General features: G+C 42.5%; 1 protein-coding gene across 3 annotated transcripts in view; it reads right to left on the bottom strand.

The window, feature by feature from the left end:
• LOC311120974 (discoidin, CUB and LCCL domain-containing protein 1) overlaps positions 1 to 19,812 on the bottom strand; it is a 32,341-nt gene extending 12,529 nt beyond the window's left edge. For 2 of the 3 annotated variants that reach the window (XM_084157912.1, XM_084157913.1), the window contains exons 1-11: positions 19,644 to 19,812; positions 15,695 to 15,916; positions 14,754 to 14,891; positions 6,147 to 6,198; positions 5,289 to 5,361; positions 4,861 to 4,994; positions 4,584 to 4,621; positions 3,878 to 4,072; positions 3,452 to 3,564; positions 3,106 to 3,280; positions 2,821 to 2,913 (exon numbers count right to left, since the gene is read on the bottom strand). In XM_084157912.1, coding sequence (XP_084014038.1) covers positions 2,821 to 2,913; positions 3,106 to 3,280; positions 3,452 to 3,564; positions 3,878 to 4,072; positions 4,584 to 4,621; positions 4,861 to 4,994; positions 5,289 to 5,361; positions 6,147 to 6,198; positions 14,754 to 14,891; positions 15,695 to 15,916; positions 19,644 to 19,743 — 1,333 coding nt within the window. In that variant the 5' untranslated portion in view covers positions 19,744 to 19,812. The remainder of the gene's footprint in view (positions 1 to 2,820; positions 2,914 to 3,105; positions 3,281 to 3,451; positions 3,565 to 3,877; positions 4,073 to 4,583; positions 4,622 to 4,860; positions 4,995 to 5,288; positions 5,362 to 6,146; positions 6,199 to 14,753; positions 14,892 to 15,694; positions 15,917 to 19,643) is intronic. The other variant, XM_084157914.1, reaches the window with a different exon arrangement.
• Positions 19,813 to 19,853: the final 41 nt, after the last annotated feature.

The following is a 19,853-nucleotide window of genomic DNA, read 5'->3' as shown; positions in this document are numbered from 1 at the left end:
GAGCTCACCAAGGATGTCAGGGACAAGATTGTAGACCTACACAAGGCTAGAATGGGCTACAAGACCATCGCCAAGCAGCTTGGTGAGAAGGTGACAACAGTTGGTGCGATTATTCGCAAATGGAAGAAACACAAAATAACTGTCAATCTCCCTCTGCCTGGGGCTCCATGCAAGATGTCACCTCGTGGAGTTACAATGATCATGAGAACGGTGAGGAATCAGCCCAGAACTACACAGGAGGATCTTGTCAATGATCTCAAGGCAGCTGGGACCATAGTCACCAAGAAAACAATTGGTAACACACTACGCCGTGAAGGACTGAAATCCTGCAGCGCCCGCAAGGTCCCCCTGCTCAAGAAAGCACATATACAGGGCCATCTGAAGTTTGCCAATGAACATTTGAATGATTCAGAGGAGAACTGGGTGAAAGTGTTGTGAAAGTGTTGTGGTCAGATGAGACCAAAATCTAGCTCTTTGGCATCAACTCAACTCGCCGTGTTTGGAGGAGGAGGAATGCTGCCTATGACCCCAAGAACACCATCCCCACCATCAAACATGGAGGTGGAAACATTATGCTTTTGGGGGTGTTTTTCTGCTAAAGGGACAGGACAACTTCACCGCATCAAAGGGATGATGGACGGGGCCATGTACCGTCAAATCTTGGGTGAGAACCTCCTTCCCTCAGCCAGGGCATTGAAAATGGGTCGTGGATGGTATTCCAGCATGACAATGACCCAAAACACACGGCCAAGGCAACAAAGGAGTGGCTCAAGAAGAAGCACATTAAGGTCCTGGAGTCGCCTAGCCAGTCTCCAGACCTTAATCCCATAGAAAATCTGTGGAGGGAGCTGAAGGTTTGAGTTGCCAAACGTCAGCCTCGAAACCTTAATGACTTGGAGAAGATCTGCAAAGAGGAGTGGAACAAAATCCCTCCTGAGATCTGTGCAAACCTGGTGGCCAACTACAAGAAACGTCTGACCTCTGTGATTGCCAACAAGGGTTTTGCCACCAAAGTACTAAGTCATGTTTTGCAGAGGGGTCAAATACGTATTTCCCTCATTAAAATGCTAATCAATTTATAACATTTTTGACATGCATTTTTTAGGATTTTTTAGTTGTTATTCTGTCTCTCACTGTTCAAATAAACATACCATTAAAATTATAGACGGATCATGTCTTTGTCAGTGGGCAAAGGTACAAAATCAGCAGGGGATCAAATACTTTTCCCCCTCACTGTATTTGCTTTATTTATTTATTTATTTATTTATTTTTGTGTTTTTTGGGGGGTAGATCAGCTTAGTATTGCAGATAGATTGTAACTTCCATCAATGTAATTGTCTGCATCACTTCCAATCCCCCATGTTTATATATATATATATATATATATATATAATATAATAATATGCCATTTAGCAGACGCTTTTATCCAAAGCGACTTACAGTCATGCGTGCATACATATTTTTTTTGTGTGTATGGGTGGTCCCGGGGATCGAACCCACTACCTTGGCGTTACTAGCGCCGTGCTCTACCAGCTGAGCTACAGAGGACCACATACATACACATACACATACATACACATATAGATATACATATACACACATACACACACACACATACACACACACATACATACATACACATACATATCCTTTAAAAAATATATAATATATTCCCCTTTATTACTTTCCAACCCCGCCACCCTTTCCCCACTTGGACTAAACTAGTGAACAACAACGCCTAGGCCTCTACTTCCAACCCATACCCACTATCTACATTTTATGGACACAGTCAATTTTACAATAATTACATTTTGTTTGTTCTTTCTCCTGAACTTCTTCTACTCTCAACCTCTCCGATCATTTTCATGATGTCCATCCGGTTTGCTTATATGCCATATCTTTCTAACTGTGCTCTTTCACAAAAGCTCTCAACCTACAACCCATACACTTATTATGGACACAGCGTGCCTACATTATTAGTTATCTTGTTATTGTTTGTTGTTAGTTGTTATTAGTCCCATCCTTCAATTCCATTCAACACCTCCCATCTATCTTTTAACAGCTATGTACTTTATAACAATGTGAAGGAAGTCCAGTGTCAAGCAAATAACCACTCTAACATCAAAATCGATATTGTCGTACAACAATTTTTACAGGTGTTAAAAAAGGCATGGTGGCCCCAAGGCTTATTCCGATCAATAAAATACAAATTAAACTCCTCAAAAACTGCGGCAGTTCAAATTGAAAAATGTGAAGTACTTTAAAAAACCCTTGAGTCAATGCCTGCGTCCGTGTGTAAATCGAATTAACATAATACACAAATCCCCATCAAAATCCATCTGTTTAAGCTAGAGATATCAGTTTTGCATGGGCTGCATCTCAATCCACCACATCCACCGATGTCAGCCTTCCACATCTGCGATGGAAGTTGGCAGAGCTACAGCAGTATTTGTCAGACCAGGAGACATCCCAAAAATCTGTCTTTTCACAAAAATGTCTGTTTGGACTACAAACTAATATATGGAAAGATGAGACTCACACGATGGTGTTCTCCATTTTGCTCTACGACCCCCACAAGCGTTATGAGACTCGTCTGAAGTCGGTACCGCCAATAAAATAAACCTACCATTAAAATTATAGACTGATCATGTCTTTGTCAGTGGGCAAACGTACAAAATCAGCAGGGGATCAAATACTTTTTTCCCTCACTGTATATATAATTTTTAATGGATACCTAATCTCCTAAAATTAAAATTTAAATAGCAAAATGATCCCTGAAAGGCTTAGACTTTTAGGGGTTTGAACACATTAGGTACATACTCAGGCTTGAGTCCTTTATGATAACAGGGTCCTCTGTGGGGACTGGATTGGGGAGAGGTGTTGTGCTAACATCAACTTTTAAGGATGGAGATCCTATAGAGAGAGTTGGAGGATATGATATGAATGGCATCCAGCATACAAGCTACATTCTCTCTTGCTGATGCCACAATTGCAATTTGCCGTACAATACAATGGAACGTTTATTCTAGTGGCTCAGTTGCTAAGAGCATGTAGTATTCACATTTTCTAGACTGTTTTTATCTGGAATGTATGGTTGAGCCTTACCCCCAGCGGAGCGAGGCCTGGGGTGGATCTTGGGGAGAGGGCAGCCCAGGACTTGGACGTGTGCTGAGGCCCTACCTTGCCAGCTCTGGGGCTGCAGCCGGAGGTACCGGACCACCACCGGAGGAAACAGGCTATTGAGAACCCTCAGATGACCATCAGAGTGGGCTTCAAACACCTACAGGCCAAGAAGTGTGACATTAACTCAGCTAGTTCTCTTAAATGACTAACAGCACTTCCCTGTTCTACGGCCTCCCACAGTCTCTGTTTGCTCAGAGCAGCTAGGAAAACTTAGCACAGATAGGAAATTGATAAGTAAATGTCGAAGAAAACATTGCAGGCAGCGTACCTTTTTCTCTCTGCTGAGAGCAGCTTTGTAAACCTTCCAGTTGCGGCGGTCTTTGCTAAAAAGGAGAACGTAAGATTCGATGTAGAAGTCAGCCGATCCCCTTGTTATTATTCCTGGGAAAACACAGCGTGTCGTTTTCAACACTCCAGACCACATTCATAATAGGCTACACACTGATTGTTTGGCAAATCTAACTAGAAGTTAGCCTATCAACATCACAGATGGAACTGGACGTTTTTTTCATCCACTCAATAGAGATTTGAAATCAGCAAAATTGTATTTTGAGTTCAATGAAAAAGCTGTGGTTTCTATCTTCATATTTTCATTTTAATAACCACTCAAAGCTAATTATAGTGGATGTAGTAAATTAAACTCCTATTTTGACCATGAGAGGAGAAGAACATCACCTCATAACCTTTCACTGACCTGTGACACTGCCCTTGTCTGTAAGCTCTAGCTCCAGCCAGGGCTCCCGGTCACTACCGTCCGATGCCCAGGGTAGTAACTGTCCCTCGGCATCCATGTTCTTAGGGGACCATAATACAAGCTGCCCCAGTTTGTTCACTTCTCTCCAGATGGAAGATGCATTGAAACCAGAAACAGTCAGTTCCTCATTACAGTCTGTTGGGAGTGGAGAGGCAAGAAGAGAGTTGGATTAACAGAGGAATAGGGCCAGCTCTAGATTTTTGGGGGCCCTAAGCATCTCACGGCAAAACATTTTAGTGGCACCCCTCTTGACGGTGGAGAGAAAAATGTATGTTTTAAAGTTCATTTCCTGCAATTCTGCACATTTTGCTATGGGGCGTAGAGAAAACGTTGCAGTTTTAAAGCACATTTCCTGCAATTCTACACATTTTTTTATGATTTATGCCATGTTAATATTGAATCTGAGTGAGAATGACTAACAAAATAAATGGGGGCCCCCTGCGTGCCTGGTCGGTATTCGGACATGATTACTACAAGTTTAGTTAGCTGGCTAGACTAACTGCCAATTGAAAAAAATGTTAGCTGACATGGCTAATTGAGTGATTGTCTGACTGACATAACAAAATAAAAACTGCAATAAAATAACTTGCAATAATGACTTGAACAGCTAATTCAGTCTGACGTTATATCTCCTGGTTCCGCTTACCTTTGCTGAAGACCAGTTTCTTTTCAGACAGTGATCCCCTGTCAAAACAACAATGTTCATGAATGGCATCCCTATATACCATAAGCAAGAGCGGATCCATTTACAGTAAGTGGCCCACATTTCAGCTCCCCAATAACCCCTACAGTGGTCCTGGAGAGTTACATGAAATGTTACCTTTCTGAATACAGCAAATATTAACACAGTATGTCATCATGAATAATGAATACGCATCCCTTCCTCCCAAACCCCTTTCAATATGATGTGGATGGAAACATACATCTTGGACAGAATGCCGTTGGCAAAGCTGGACTCATAAAGCGTGAGGCTCCTCCCACGGGTCACAGTGATCTGTCCTCCTACGTTGTCTGACACCACCCCGGCATGGACCGCAGCTTTGCACAACACTGACGTCTGGGTGAGGTGGGGGAATGTGTGTTTGTGAGAGAGAGAGAGAGAGAGAGAGAGAGAGAGAGAGAGAGAGAGAGAGAGAGAGAGAGAGAGAGAGAGAGAGAGAGAGAGAGAGAGAGAGATTGAGAGAGAGAATGAGAGAGAGAATGAGAGAAAGAGAGAGAGAACAAATAGTTTCAATAAACATTTGCATCTCTCCACTGTTTAGCCTTCCTCAAGTGACCAGTGCAACCGATGTCATTATCACAAGGCTGAGTTGATGAGGGAGTGAGAATGGAGCTGAGGCAGTATACTCACATCTCTGTAACCCTGCTCAGAGTGACCACAGATGTCCCCTGTCACATCCTTACACCCAGCAGGACAGTACACACTGGACAAGAGGAGTCACGTGTCACAGAGGTCCACCATTTCACACACAGTTTCTCTATATCCATACCTTAATAATTCCTCAACAAGCCTGTATCAAATCAAATGTTATTTGCCACATGCGCCGAAAACAACAGGTGTAGACCTTATAGTGAAATGCTTACAAGCCCTTAACCAACAATGCAGTTTTAAGAAAAATAAGTGTTAAGTAAAATATAGATAAGTAAAAAATAAGTTCTCAAATTAAATCAAATCAAATCTAATTTTATTTGCCACATGCGCCAAATACAACAGGTGTAGACATTACAGTGAAATGCTTACTTACAAGCCCATAACCAACAATGCAGTTTAAGAAAAAAAAAAAGAGCAAATAATTAAAGAGCAGCAGTAAAATAAAATAACAGTAGGGAGGCTATATACAGGAGGTACAGGTACAGAGTCAATGTGCGGGGGCACCGGTTAGTCGAGGTAATTGAGGTAATATGTACATGTGGGTAGAGTTATTGTGACTATGTATAGATAATAAACAGAGTAGTAGCAGCGTAAAAGAGGGGGGGGGGGGGGGGGGGGGGGGGGTGCAATGCAAATAGTCCAGATAGCCATGATTAGCTGTTCAGGAGTCTTATGGCTTGGGGGTAGAAGCTGTTAAGAATCCTTTTGGACCTAGACTTTGTGCTCCTGTACCGCTTGCCGTGCGGAAGCAGAGAGAACAGTCTATGACTACATTTGGTTCACAGCAAAAACAACGCTGAGAAGTGACTACTGAAATAGCCAGAGTTGTCCACTTACCTAAACTGCTGAGAGATAAAATGTGTTCCTCTCTGTCGACACGAAATGAGACCTGGGATTGAATTCAAATGGAAAATGGGTTCATAAACAAACAACACAAAAAACATCTGTCCACTCTTGAGGATAATTCTAAGGAACTTCGCAATGGACGGGTGTGTAACACAAACAGACAGGCACACACATACACACACATATACAGACACGTATACAGAAGCACATACAGTATACACACACACATGCACGCACGTATGAACAAAATAATTATGCACTCACTGACTGTAAGTCGCTCTGGATAAAAGCGTCTGCTAAATGACTGAAATGTAATGAACGTACAGGGGTCTTGTGATTGTTACTGCAGATGTGACTAAGTATTTTGTGCCTCTTGTGTGTTAACATGTGACAGAGTGCAATTTGTGGTACTGGCTCCAGACATAGCTGCATTTCATAAACAACTGAGTAAATAACAGGAAACAGGGATATACAAACCACTTTAGCTTGAATTGGAGAAAAAAACTATTTACAAGTACACTATTTGTGGCTGTAAATTGGGTAAAAGGTCATTTTATGACCCAAAAAAAGATCAGTGCACGGTGCACACATTGGTTCTATCGCTAATTCTACTATCAATGAGGCAACAATGTCTAGTCAAAAACATCTCCTTCTTTTGGGAATGATTTTCACAAGTATGTGGTACATTTTTACAATTTGAAGCACAAAAATCTAAACAGATAATCAAAAAGGCTCGTGTTTCAAAACTCTAAGCACATTTTCAATTGACTGAGTACAACAGATACATTCACAAAGTCACTTGTTTACTGCACCAAATCACTCATTTAGTTTGGATACATATTCAACCTAAGTACTGCATCTGCTTTTCAAAATGCAATATTCACTTTACATTTGATATGAATTTCTTGTCATTTGTTAACAATACAATACAGCAGCTACTCTTCCTAGGGTCCAGCAAAATGAAGGCAGTTATACAATTTTAAAAAACATTTCAATACATTCACAACAGTTTTCACAACACCTTAAGTGTGTGCCCTCAGGCCACTACTCTATTACCACATATCTACAACACAAAATCCATGTGTACTTGTGTGTATGTTATCATGTCTGTGTATGCATGTGTCTGTGCCTGTGTTTGTGTCACTTCACAGTCCACGCTGTTCCATAAGGTGTATTTTTATCTGTTTTTAAAAATCTAATTTTACTGCTTGCATGAGTTACTTGATGTGGAATAGAGTTCCATGTAGTCATGGCTCTATGTGGTACTGTGCACCTCCCATAGTCTGTTCTGGACTGTGAAGAGACCTCTGGTGACATGTCTTGTGGGGTATGCATTGGTGTCCGAGCTGCATTCGGTGCATTCAACATGTCAATACCTCTCACAAATACAAGTAGTGATGAGGTCAATCTCTCCTCCACTTTGAGTCAGGAGAGATTGACATGCATATTATTAATGTTAGCTCTCTGTGTACATCCAAGGGCCAGCCGTGCTGCCCTGTTCTGAGCCAATTGTAATTTTCCTAAGTCCCTCTTTGTGGCACCTGACCACACGGCTGAAAAGTAGTCCAGGTGTGACAAAACTAGGGCCTGTAGGACCTGCCTTGTTGATAGTGCTGTTAAGAAGGCAGAGCAGCGCTTTATTATGGACAGACTTCTCCCCATCTTAGCTACTGTTGTATCAATATGTTTTGACCATGACAGTTTACAATCCAGGGTTACTCGAAGCAGTTTAGTCACCTCAACTTGCTCAATTTCCAAATTATTCATTAGAAGATTTAGTTGAAGTTTAGGGTTTAGTGAATGATTACTCCCAAATACAATGCTTTTAGTTTTTGAAATATTTAGGACTAGCTTATTCCTTGCCACCCATTCTGAAACTAACAGCAGCTCTTTGTTAAGTGTTGCAGTCACTTCAGTCGCTGTAGTAGCTGACATGTATAGTGTTGAGTCATCTGCATACATAGACATTGGCTTTAGTCAAAGCCAGTGGCATGTCGTTAGTAAAGATTGCAAAAAGTAAGGGGCCTAGACAGCTACCCTGGGGAATTCCTGATTTTACCTGGATTATGTTGGAGACACTTCCATTAAAGAACACCCTCTGTGTTTTGTTAGACAGGTATCTGTTTATCCAAAATATAGCAGGGGGTGTAAAGCCATAACACATACATTTTTCCAGCAACAGACGATGATCGATAATGTCAAAAGTCACACTGAAGTCTAAGAAAACAGCCCCCACAATCTTTTTATCATCAATTTCTCTCAGCCAATCAACAGTCATTTGTGTAAGTGCTGTGCTTGTTGAATGTATAAACGTGCTGAAAGTCTGTTGTCAATTTGTTTACTGTAAAATAGCATTGTATCTAGTCAAACACCATTTTTTCCAAAAGTTTACTAAGGGTTGGTAACACGCTGATTGGTCGGCTATTTGAGCCAGTAAAGGGGGCTTTACTATTCTTAGGTAGCGGAATGACTTTTGCTTCCCTCTATGCCTGAGGGCACACACTTTCTAGTAGGCTTAAATTGAAGATATGGCAAATAGGAGTGGCAATATCGTCCACTATTATCCTCAGTAATTTTCCATACAAGTTGTCAGATCCCGGTGGCTTGTCATTGTTGATAGACAACAATAATTGTTTCACCTCTTCCACACTCACTTTACGGAATTCAAAGTTACAATGCCTGTCTTTCATAATTTTGTCAGATATACTTGGATGTGTAGTGTCAACGTTTGTTGCTGGCATGTCATGCCTAATTTTGATAATCTTGCCAATGAAAAAAATAATTAAAGTAGTTGGCAATATCAGTGGGTTTTTGTGATGATTCAATGAATGATGGAGCTGAGTCTGCCTTTTTGCCCAAAAATTGAACAATCACTAATCAAACTGCTCAAATCTGATAACTACTGAACCAAAATGATGTATTGCCTTGTTAACGTATATAGTTTGATAATGGCTGAACACTGAATAATATATATTTTTACCTCATAAATGTATACATTTTACATCAATTTATGTTGGAAGGTAAAACCTAATTATATATGGATGTGGCTGTAAATACTACATTATCATTCTCCATCAGCCAGTGTGCTTCAATACGTAGGACAAAGTGCAAAGAGTCACACTATGTGCTACCATTTGGAATTATACTGTAGTGTACAATGCACTGCTGAAATACCTGGGTTGTATCTAACAATATATTACACTAATTTTCTGAATTTCATTGATACACAGTAAGCTGATAAATTTCAAGCAGAGATACAGGTGATACTATTGTATATGAGTTGACAAGTCACGTAGAAAAAGTGATCTTGTACAATGTTGCATGGGGCAGAAATGACATACAACACACCGTACCACATTTTAAAAGTAGCCAACTGCTTTACAATACCTCTATTTCTGATGATTTGTCCTACGTATGTGTCACACCAGCCTTCGCTTTGGCTCCCTTCTAGCTGCTGCCGAACCTGCTGCTGGCAAACGCCCTTCACTCATCAACCCCGGACTTGTCTCATCATCATTACACACACCTGGTTCCAATCCCCACTCTATCAGTGTATATATACTCCCTCTGCCATTTGTCTTTGTCGGTCATTGTATATGTTGCTTGTTTTCCTGAGAGGGATCTCTCCTACTATTTCCTGAGTACTTTATATCTTGCACTGTGGGTTTCGTCCCGCTTTAATAAATTCAGTAGTTCTAAACCTGCGACTGCCTCCTGCCTACTCCTCTCTACACTTGTGACAGAATGACCGACCCAAGAAAACAGGAGGCAGCAGGACATCTCGACCTCTCCTCTGTAGGAGCGAACGACTCGTGCCTGGTGCACCTCGGGACTGCCATGGACAAGGTGATCCGGACCGTGCGCCAACTGCAGGCTACACCTCCACCTTCCCAGCTCCTCACGGTCGTTCCAGCCAAGCCACCACCATCTACATCACCCGGTCCGATCAGCAACGTCCACCTGCCCCTCCCGGAGTGGTTTGACGGCACCCCAGCTCACTGTAGGAGATTTCTCCTGCAGTGTGACCTCCACCTTGCATGTCATGCCGGGATGGCCTCCGAGAGGGACAAGGTAGCCTTGGTGATTTCAGTGCTGACAGGCCGGGCTCTGGAGTGGGCGCACGCCGTCTGGGAGAGGGACGGTCCAGAAGTACAGTCCTATGAGCGCTTTCATCAACTCTTCCATGCCGTTTTCGACCACCCAACAGAGGGCCGAGAGGGAGGTGAGTATCTCCTCCATCTGCGCCAGGGGTCCAGGACAGCATCTGAGTACGCTCTGGATTTCTGGACAGTGGCTGCTTCCACTGGCTGGAACGACCAGGCCCTGTTGATGGTTTTCCGCAGTGGGCTACAGGCGGACGTCCAGACCGAGCTGGCCTGTCGCGATGAGGACCTCACGCTGGACCAGCTCATCGCCATAGCCATCCACCTGGATAATCTCCGCCAATCGTCGCCCATCCCAGGGGTTCGGGTCTCTCCCAGGAACCTCCAGCGAGACTGAGCCCATGGAGGTGGGCACGATGCACCTTCCCCCAGAGGAACGTCAACTCCCCCGTCAACAGGGTCTCTGCTCCTACTGCGGGGAGTCGGACCACCCCTGGAACACCTGTCCCAGAAGGAGAACCAGTTGAGGAAGCGACAGGCCAAGGAGCGCTCCTGCACCTTCCCAGGTAGGCGTGGATGTGCCTTTCTCCTCTCTGTCCACCCAGCCCGTCCTCCTCCCTGTCACCTTCCCTGACTCTCCTGGTCCCCCACTGAGTCCTGCCCTAGTGGACTCAGGTGCTGCAGGCAATTTCCTAGACCAGTCAGTGGCCTTATCATTACGCATTCTTCTAGTCCCTTTACAACCCCCTATCCCAGTCCATGCCCTAGACAACTAGGAACAGGACTGGTGAGCCAGACCACGATTCCCATTTCACTCACAGTTGATTATAACAACCATGAACGCATCACGTTCCTCATCTTAGACTCTCCTGCACACACAGTTGCATAACCCCAGTATATCGTGGATAGAGAGGAGGTTGTTGGTTTGGTCACAGGAGTGTAAGAGGAGGTCTCTCGGTGTCTATCTGTGCCACCTCCGTGAAAAGTCCGGACCATGCCACCCACGTCCCTATCCCGGAGGAATACCGGGACCTACAAGTGGATTTTTTGAAGACTCGTGCCACATGCCTGCCCACTCATCACCCATGGGACTGCACTATCAACCTACTGCCTGGTTCTACCCTCCCGCGGGGGAACATCTACCCTCTCTCACATGCAGAGACTGAAGCCATGGAGGTCTACATCCAGGAGGCCCAAGGATTCCTTTTTCGTGAAGAAGAGCTCCCTGTCAATTATCGTATCTCACCCTCATATACAGTGGGGGAAAAAAGTATTTAGTCAGCCACCAATTGTGCAAGTTCTCCCACTTAAAAAGATGAGAGAGGCCTGTAATTGTCATCATAGGTACACGTCAACTATGACAGACAAATTGAGAAAAAAAAATCCAGAAAATCACATTGTAGGATTTTTAATGAATGTATTTGCAAATTATGGTGGAAAGAGCCAGAAAGGTCTGTGAGAGCCAGAAATCTTGCTTGTTTGTAGGTGACCAAATACTTATTTTCCACCATAATTTGCAAATAAATTCATAAAAAATCCTACAATGTGATTTTCTGGTATTTTTTTTCTCATTTTGTCTGTCATAGTTGACGTGTACCTATGATGAAAATTACAGGCCTCTCTCATCTTTTTAAGTGGGAGAACTTGCACAATTGGTGGCTGACTAAATACTTTTTTCCCCACTGTATATACTCCCTCTGTCATTTGTCTTTGTCGGTCATTGTATATGTTGCTTGTTTTCCTGAGAGGGATCTCTCCTACTATTTCCTGAGTACTTTATATTTTGCACTGTCGGTTTCGTCCCACTTTAAGCTATGGTGCGTTAATAAATTCAGTAGTTCTAAACCTGCGACTGCCTACTCCTCTCTACACTTGTGACAGTATGTACTGTATAAGGATAATTCAACTGTAAGACTGTCCTATTTCTCAAGATGCTCACAACCTGCCATTGGATATAAATTAGATACAAAAATTGCATGTCAAGTTGTAGTGACATACTGTATGGAAAATTATATTTACCATCTAGTATTGTTTCTATTCAGCAGGTAGCGTAGTGGGTAAGAGCGTTGTGCCAGTAACCGAAAGGTCGCTGGTTCTAATCCCCGAGCCGACTAGGTGAAAAATCTGTCGATGTGCCCTTAAGCAAGGCACTTAACCCTAATTGCTCATGTAAGTCGCTCTGGATAAGAGCGTCTGCAAAATGTAAATGTAAAAAGAACAGTTTTGACATGTGTATCTTGTATTTTTGATATTGGATTAAATGGTAGTTAAAATGACTAAATTATTAGTCTATCATTATCTGATGTATTGGTGAATAAACTTAAATGTTCTCATGGTATTTCACGGAAAACTTTGATTTAGCATGAATCACTCAGGGGTGAAAGATGTGTAAAACCCCAATGAATGCACAATCAAAGGTTCTAAACATAAGATAGGGGGCATTACAAGAGTTATCAATTTAGAGTTTTGTTCTTAAGAGTTTTGAAAATATGCCACTTACATTTGAAAAATGTGCCAAAGTGATTGAAAAAAAACTGTAATAATAACCTATTGTAGTACTGTAGTATCACAAACAATGATATCTCGCCTTGCAAACAACACATTTCACCAGATGTCCAGTCCAGTGCATCTGTTTGTGAGATCCTCTCATCGGCCACCACCAGCTTGAGAGTGGGTTGGCAACCGTTACCGTGTTGCTGATTTGACTAAGCTGACCTGAGGAGGAGGAGTGAACACATAGCTGTCCACCCACTCAGAGTGGCAGTCTAAAGCCTTGAGGCCTCTTCATTCAGCCCAGGAGAAGGGTCCTTACTCTTCTGCCTACTGAGCAATCACCCTGGATGCTTAGATAGGGATAGGAGCTGCATTCCAATAGACACACACACCAATACACACTCACAAGGCACTCCAACACACACAAATGTTAGCGTACAAATTTCATTGGCGTAAACGTGTGTGCATACATACATTAAACTGACTTCATGCCAGTGACTCCATCAACTCTAATGCTGGACTTAAATGCGGTTGGGTATGAAATTACAGCATGTTTCCAGTCTCTTTGACACCTCAGTAATGCCTGTTTATGCCTTTCAACTTGCTTAGCAGCACTTTGGGGTTACCAGTGATGTAGGTGATGGGCAGAAAAACAACAATTATGATCACAGTGGGTGCTCTTCAGCTCAGCTGGTAGAGCACGGCGCTTGTAACGCCAAGGTAGTGGGTTCGATCCCCGGGACCACCCATACACAAAAATGTATGCACGCATGACTGTAAGTCGCTTTGGATAAAAGCGTCTGCTAAATGGCATATTATTATATTATTATCAATGTTACTGAGTCAGGGGCACTGTAAAAAAGACATCTTAAACAATTGCTTAGTCAGCGTTATTCTGTGAGTTGAGTGGACTTCAAATGGACAAGAATTTGAGCTAATGTGTTCAAATTTGTCCACTCAACAAACTCTGCTCAAAGTGAGTGAATTTGAAAAAGCTTGTTGAGTAAAATTACAAATTCATGTTTGCCTTTGGAAGGCAACACTGTATGTTGGTTCTGCTACTGTATATGCCCAAATGTTGAGAAAACTCACAATTCTATTGCAGCTGGTTGTCTTACAATTATAGGTTGACAAACAAGCTTGTTGAGTAAAATTACAAATGTTTGCTCAAAACCACTCTCATTTACATTTTACATTTTAGTAATTTAGCAGACACTCTTATCCAGTGCGACTTACAGTAGTGAGTGCATACATTTTCATACTTTTTCGTACTGTACTTTTTCTTACTTTTTCGTCCCATCATTATCATATTTCCCAGCATGCTCTATTGCAGCTTGATTTTCAGAATTGTTTGTTTCAATACCTGTATTTCTGCATGTACATCGATTGCTACACAAACACAAATAGCATCTTCACACTGTCTGGGTTCCAATAGGAATTGCACATCACTTTGCAAGCCAGCATAATGTGACTTGCAGGCTTGATGTGGCGTGTAAACCAGGAGTTTCAGACCACTGAGTTAGGGTGTAACTAGGCCTTCAAAGAAAGGCCTTATGAAATGTATTGTCATAAATAGTAACATTTTACACCGGGAAAATATGCCAAGAAGGTAGAATAAATTGTCAAGTTGAATTGTATGTTCACTCAACCTATAATTCAATGTTGAGTGAACATACAATTCAACTTGAGAATGTATGTTGGTTCAGCTATATGCTGAGCAATGTTGAGCAAACACAATCCTATTGCTGCCGGTTGCCTGACAATTGTACGTTGAATCAACTTTTTTTCACAGTGTGGGTCATTGCTTTCACTGAGAAAGTTCCACAGCAGAGCTACTGTACACGTGGGAAAATAATATCTTATCATCAGCATTCTGTGTGTAATGTGATTGTTGATGAATTAATGAAATTAGATTAATCATTTCCATATGTAGTACAGTTGTATAAACAAAGAATCTATAGAAAGTAAACGTGTGAGCAGTGTGTGATGAATTGGGCCATACCTGAGTGTTGGTCTGTGGTGTAGGAGAACAGGAACCCTCGGCCTGAGTGATGGGGGCCAGAGTTGAATACTATTGTCACCTCATTGCTGTTTACGGTCACATTTTTCTCTGAGGCTTCAAGCTGTCCACACAGGGGGCCTGTGGATGACAGACACACAGGCATGCACGCAAGAACGCATACACCACACATGCAAGCACACACACAAGGACTCCCAGATGCACGCATGCATGCAGACATACATGGACGAATGCATGAATGCACACCCACACACACACACACACACACCCACACACACACACATACACACACACACACCACATGTCAGACTGTGGTGGATGCAAAACACACACAAATACAGAGAGCATGGAACAAGCAAAACCGCTAGGCTAGTGTGTGGTCTCCTAGTCATGTTTGTGTAGTGCTGCAGAACAAATGACATGGAGTGAGCTCCAGAACAGCATGAAGTTGCCCCTGTGGAATCCGCTAATAAAAACAATATAATAAGCTGAATAGTTACATACAGCCTCTGGAACTGTCCTCAAATATCTAGGAAGGACGTCATACCCTTGTGCCCGCAAGGTATGGCTGGATGCACCATAGTGGTGTAGAATTGGCAGAGATGCATTGGCAGTGAAATTGTGTTAATGTGCTCTCTGCCTTTGCAATGGAATTCAGGCTACACTGTATGGCTTTTACTAGTAACAAAGAGTGGTTTTGAATGAACTACATAACAAAGGAGACAGATCAAGTGGTCCATCAGAAGTGGGTGGATTTGTCTTAATGACAAGCATTAATTCAGTCAGTCAGAACTTGAGTGAGAATTCTGAATCTCACTATGAAAATAGTTTGTCAATAGCATATACAGTAAATTCCTTGTAAAAGTAGAGACAAGCACACGGCCAGTCAGGTCAGTGGCCCAGTGTGCACTGGAGAGTCTTACCCAGGCTGGGAGCTCCGTTGTTAGATGTGATGGTGAGGGAGCCATTCCTGCAGCCGGGACTCCTTTCCACGTCAAAGTCCCCGAAGAGGAGCCGTAGTGTACGTCCCTTTGGCACTCGCAGTCTCCACTTACACCAGGAATCAACAGGGTAGGTGCCTGGGTAGTTCTGAGAGGCTAGAGTGCCACTCTCTGTGCCCATCACAGTGTGCCCGCAGCCATTGCCTGAAATATGAAGACAACCAAACTTACAGTTATAACAGTTATTGTACTTGTACATAATACATCTGCCGTATATGCAATGGTTTGGTGCCTAATTCCAGGCAAATTATCTTTCATGACATTGTTTATGGTAATAACAATTCACAGTTCCTTCAATACATGTTTTGGACTGGGAAGGGTAGGAAAGTCATGTTGCTTTGGCATCCAGCGTAAATCCTCAGTTATGTCAAATGTCCACATGAATACGATAATGGCTATTTCCAGGAAATCCTTGACCACTTGGATGAGAGACAGAAAAACATGCTTGGAGTGTAAGTGTGAGACATTAATTAATGCATGACTAGCAGTGTAGGCGGTACGGAGGGGCAGCTGGGGCTTGTTAGCAGAAGGAACAGCCAAGTTCACCACTGTTTAGTCACAGTACATAACAGGGACTTTCATTAATTATGTTAATATGGTAAAGACACTATTTAGAGCTTTGTTAATTATAGGGCTCCTTTCCCAGACAAGGTGAGTAATAGGAGTCCCCAGGGACGGAGCACTGAGAGTGCGCAGTAGAGCAGGAGATGTTTACACTCCTGAGATCATAACCGCGAGATGCCCCAAAAACAACCAACAGCTGAAGCAGTCCTCCTCAACACTGTAGGACACTGCTTACAGTAAAAAGAGATTGCAGGCCATATGCAATCAAAACTATTGAAGTGGAAAATAATATTATTCAAAGGCAATGAGAAAGTGTGTTTGATTTGAAGTAGTGTGTCATTAATCCAAAACTGCAATCATAACTCTTTAACGGGTTAACATGTTTGATTGAACAAAGCCCTTATAGGGACTATTCCCTAATTCTAGAGACTGTTGAGCAAACTCATCACCCTTCCATTCTGTTTGTATTTCATCTTGATCAATGTTTTCCTGCTAGCTCTCTGTGTCATACCTCTTATTCATGCCCTATCCTTAAATCTTCCTAACCTCTGTGGCTATGACTAACTCTTTATTGTACCGGAAAGAACTCAAATATTTAGCTAGACACATTCTTAATGTGACTGTTTCAGTGTGTCAGGTCATAGAGGTAAGTGCTGTGGGGTTGGCTGGCTTAAACTTGCACTGTGGTCTAACCAAGGACACCCACGCTCCCAGGGCAGACAGAAAGAAGCGCAGTTCTCCCTTGGGTTCAAAATTAACTTTGGGTGAAGAGTTGGTGGTCTCTGTTACTTTCCACTCACATGTCACATACACGTCACACTGGTTAGCCTTTCCGGTCCGGCTAAGAGACTCTTCCACTGGGCCCCTTCTATCTTTCTTTCGTACTCCTCTCTCTCTCTCTCTCTCTCTCTCGCTCTCTCTCTCTCTCTCTCTTTCTCTCTTCTCTCTCTCTCTCTCTCTCTCTCTCTCTCGCTCTCTCTCTCTCTCTCTCTCTCTCTCTCTCTCTCTCTCTCTCTCTCTCTCTCTCTCTCTCTCTCTCTCTCTCTCTCTCTCTCTCTCTCTCTCTCTCTCTCTCTCTCTTTCTCTCTCTAACTCCCAGAACTTCTCACCGCTACTGCCCCTTTTCATGTCCCCTAGGATTCCCTGGAAATGCCAGAGCGACAAGCTGTAGCCGTGGGCAACAGAGGGTGGATCTGTGTCACCAGCCAGTCTGAGGCCTCAAGCTTGGGAGCAGTATTCTGGGGATGTTTTGGGGTTGGCGGGCCAGTCTTCCCCCCTGCACTCCTCCCCTTTCACCCCGTCTTTGACCTGGCCTGTCTCATGAAGGTCTTGTCTAGTGGGGCTCTCTCTCTCTTTCCTCAGTGCTTGGGATCAACCTAAGCTAGGCTTTAACTCGTGTTATAGCTGTTGGTTGTTCCATGGAGTGAAAAGCCTACACCCTGGCATTCCTGCTACTGGCCCATACTTCCTGCTTTTATGTCTCTCTAGACAGACTGGGCTAACTGTCTCAGGCATATAATCAAACATTCAAATTATGATGGATATCCTTCTTAAAACCCTCACTTTCAGGGGCAGATATACCAAGAATAGTAGACAACAGAGTAATAACATAGTAATATCAGCTGGACAGATGATTGGGAATTGTTTAGCTGTGTAATCTGTCACTAAATACTACTGTGTCAATCAGAGCATGACAACACACACTGAGTTATTAATAGACCAGGAGAGGATTGATATGTTTTTTTCCTGTACATTTGTCTCTTGCTTCTCTCTGGTGCCAAAGTGATTCAGAGGAAGCCATTTACCATGAATTGGTCATCTTCCTCTGTGACGATACTAAATCCCCAACAGCAAAACAAAATGCGTCAAGAGAGCCCAGATCTGCGTGAAGATTCACAGTAAGTTTCCATATATGTGTGGACATGGCTACAGTGATTCATGTTGACCCCTGTCTGATTGTGAAATACTGTGTCAACACACAGGGTACACTCTCTTATTGTTGCATGTCTTCCTACTAGTCTTCCTGTGGGGAATAGTGGGTAAAAAAAATAGATGTATTTATGTTTTGTCACATACACCAGATAGGTGCAATTAAATGTGTTTATTATAAGGTCAGCCATAGTAGTACAGCACCCCTGGAGCAAACTAGAGTTATGTTCCTTGCTCAAGGGCACATCGACAGATTTTTCACCTTGTTGGCTTGGGTATTCGAACCAGCAACCTTTCGGTTACTGGACCAACGCACTAACCACTAGGATACCTGCCACCTGGACCCCTAAGGTAAACACAGATGAGAGTTCACTATCTGCCTCTGGACCAGCAATGGAATGCCGCCATGACATCAAAGATGACTTTTGAACTATCGGGATTGTTTGCTCCAGACAGACTTAAAGATATTTGTGGCTTTGGTTTGATCCACCCCATGTGTGGAAGAGAGTTAGTCACTGGAGCACTGAGCCAGTGTTGTTACAACTAGGCTATAACTGTACCCCTATATTAATTTAAACCCTATCAAAGCTAGTGTTGTTGACTACTTGCATGCACTCCTTTTGCTGAAGTCAACTGTATGTGTGACAGGGTTTTTGCATACAATATTTAATCTTTGACATGACTTGAAAGGATGCTCAGTTTGTCGTAAATACTTGGAATGGCTAACACAAGCAGAACAGCTCCAAACGAGGATTGGTACACACACCTCACCCTTTGCCAATAAGAGTGACTTACCAAAGAAGGGCAGTGTACCTTTAATTTACCAATACAACTGCTACCTTGTTTATGAGGACTTTTATAAGAAACTGAATTAAACTCATGCATCATCTGATTGATCTATAATCTATGTTATATACCTTCTGAAAACTGGAAATTGCAGCAGGAACACATTGTCTATTTATGTCACCAATAGCCACTATAGAAAATGTCAAACGGTTTCAAATGTGGACAATGTGTGTAGCCCTCAGCCAACAAAAAATACATTACATAGAAAGTGATGATAATATCTTCAATAAAGTAAGCACCACACAACATTAAAATGACATGAAGATAATCTGTGAATATGCTCATTTATGTAAGCAATTCATGTCAGTTTACAGTCCCAACTCAATTCCACAACTTTTATTATATAAATATAATAGCCTACAATGTATAGTTATTTGAAAATTATCCAGTCAAGCCTCAGTAATTATCTCAATAAAAATATAATAATCGATTTATGAAAAAGATAGCTAGTCTAATGTATATTTGGTTGTCTATTGCTCTTATACTTTTCTATACATTGACGAGGACATATACAAGGGAATAAATAGCTTACCCTCCTGTCCGTTGACAATTATAAACACGACACTAAAGATGATCCAAAAACGGCCAAAATAATTCACAGCATCTCTAATCTGTCCAGGCTTCAAGAACATGATTTCCACGGATAAAAGCAAGGAGCAATCCCTCAAACTCCGGGATAACACTTCTCAGTACGCTTCTGCAGAAAATACTATAATACGAGGCATTGAATACTTACGATTGG

The sequence above is a fragment of the Coregonus lavaretus genome, assembly GCF_964263955.1.
Source record: "Coregonus lavaretus genome assembly, chromosome: 3".
Taxonomy (NCBI): domain Eukaryota; kingdom Metazoa; phylum Chordata; class Actinopteri; order Salmoniformes; family Salmonidae; genus Coregonus; species Coregonus lavaretus.
This window is presented reverse-complemented; position numbering and strand designations above follow the sequence as displayed.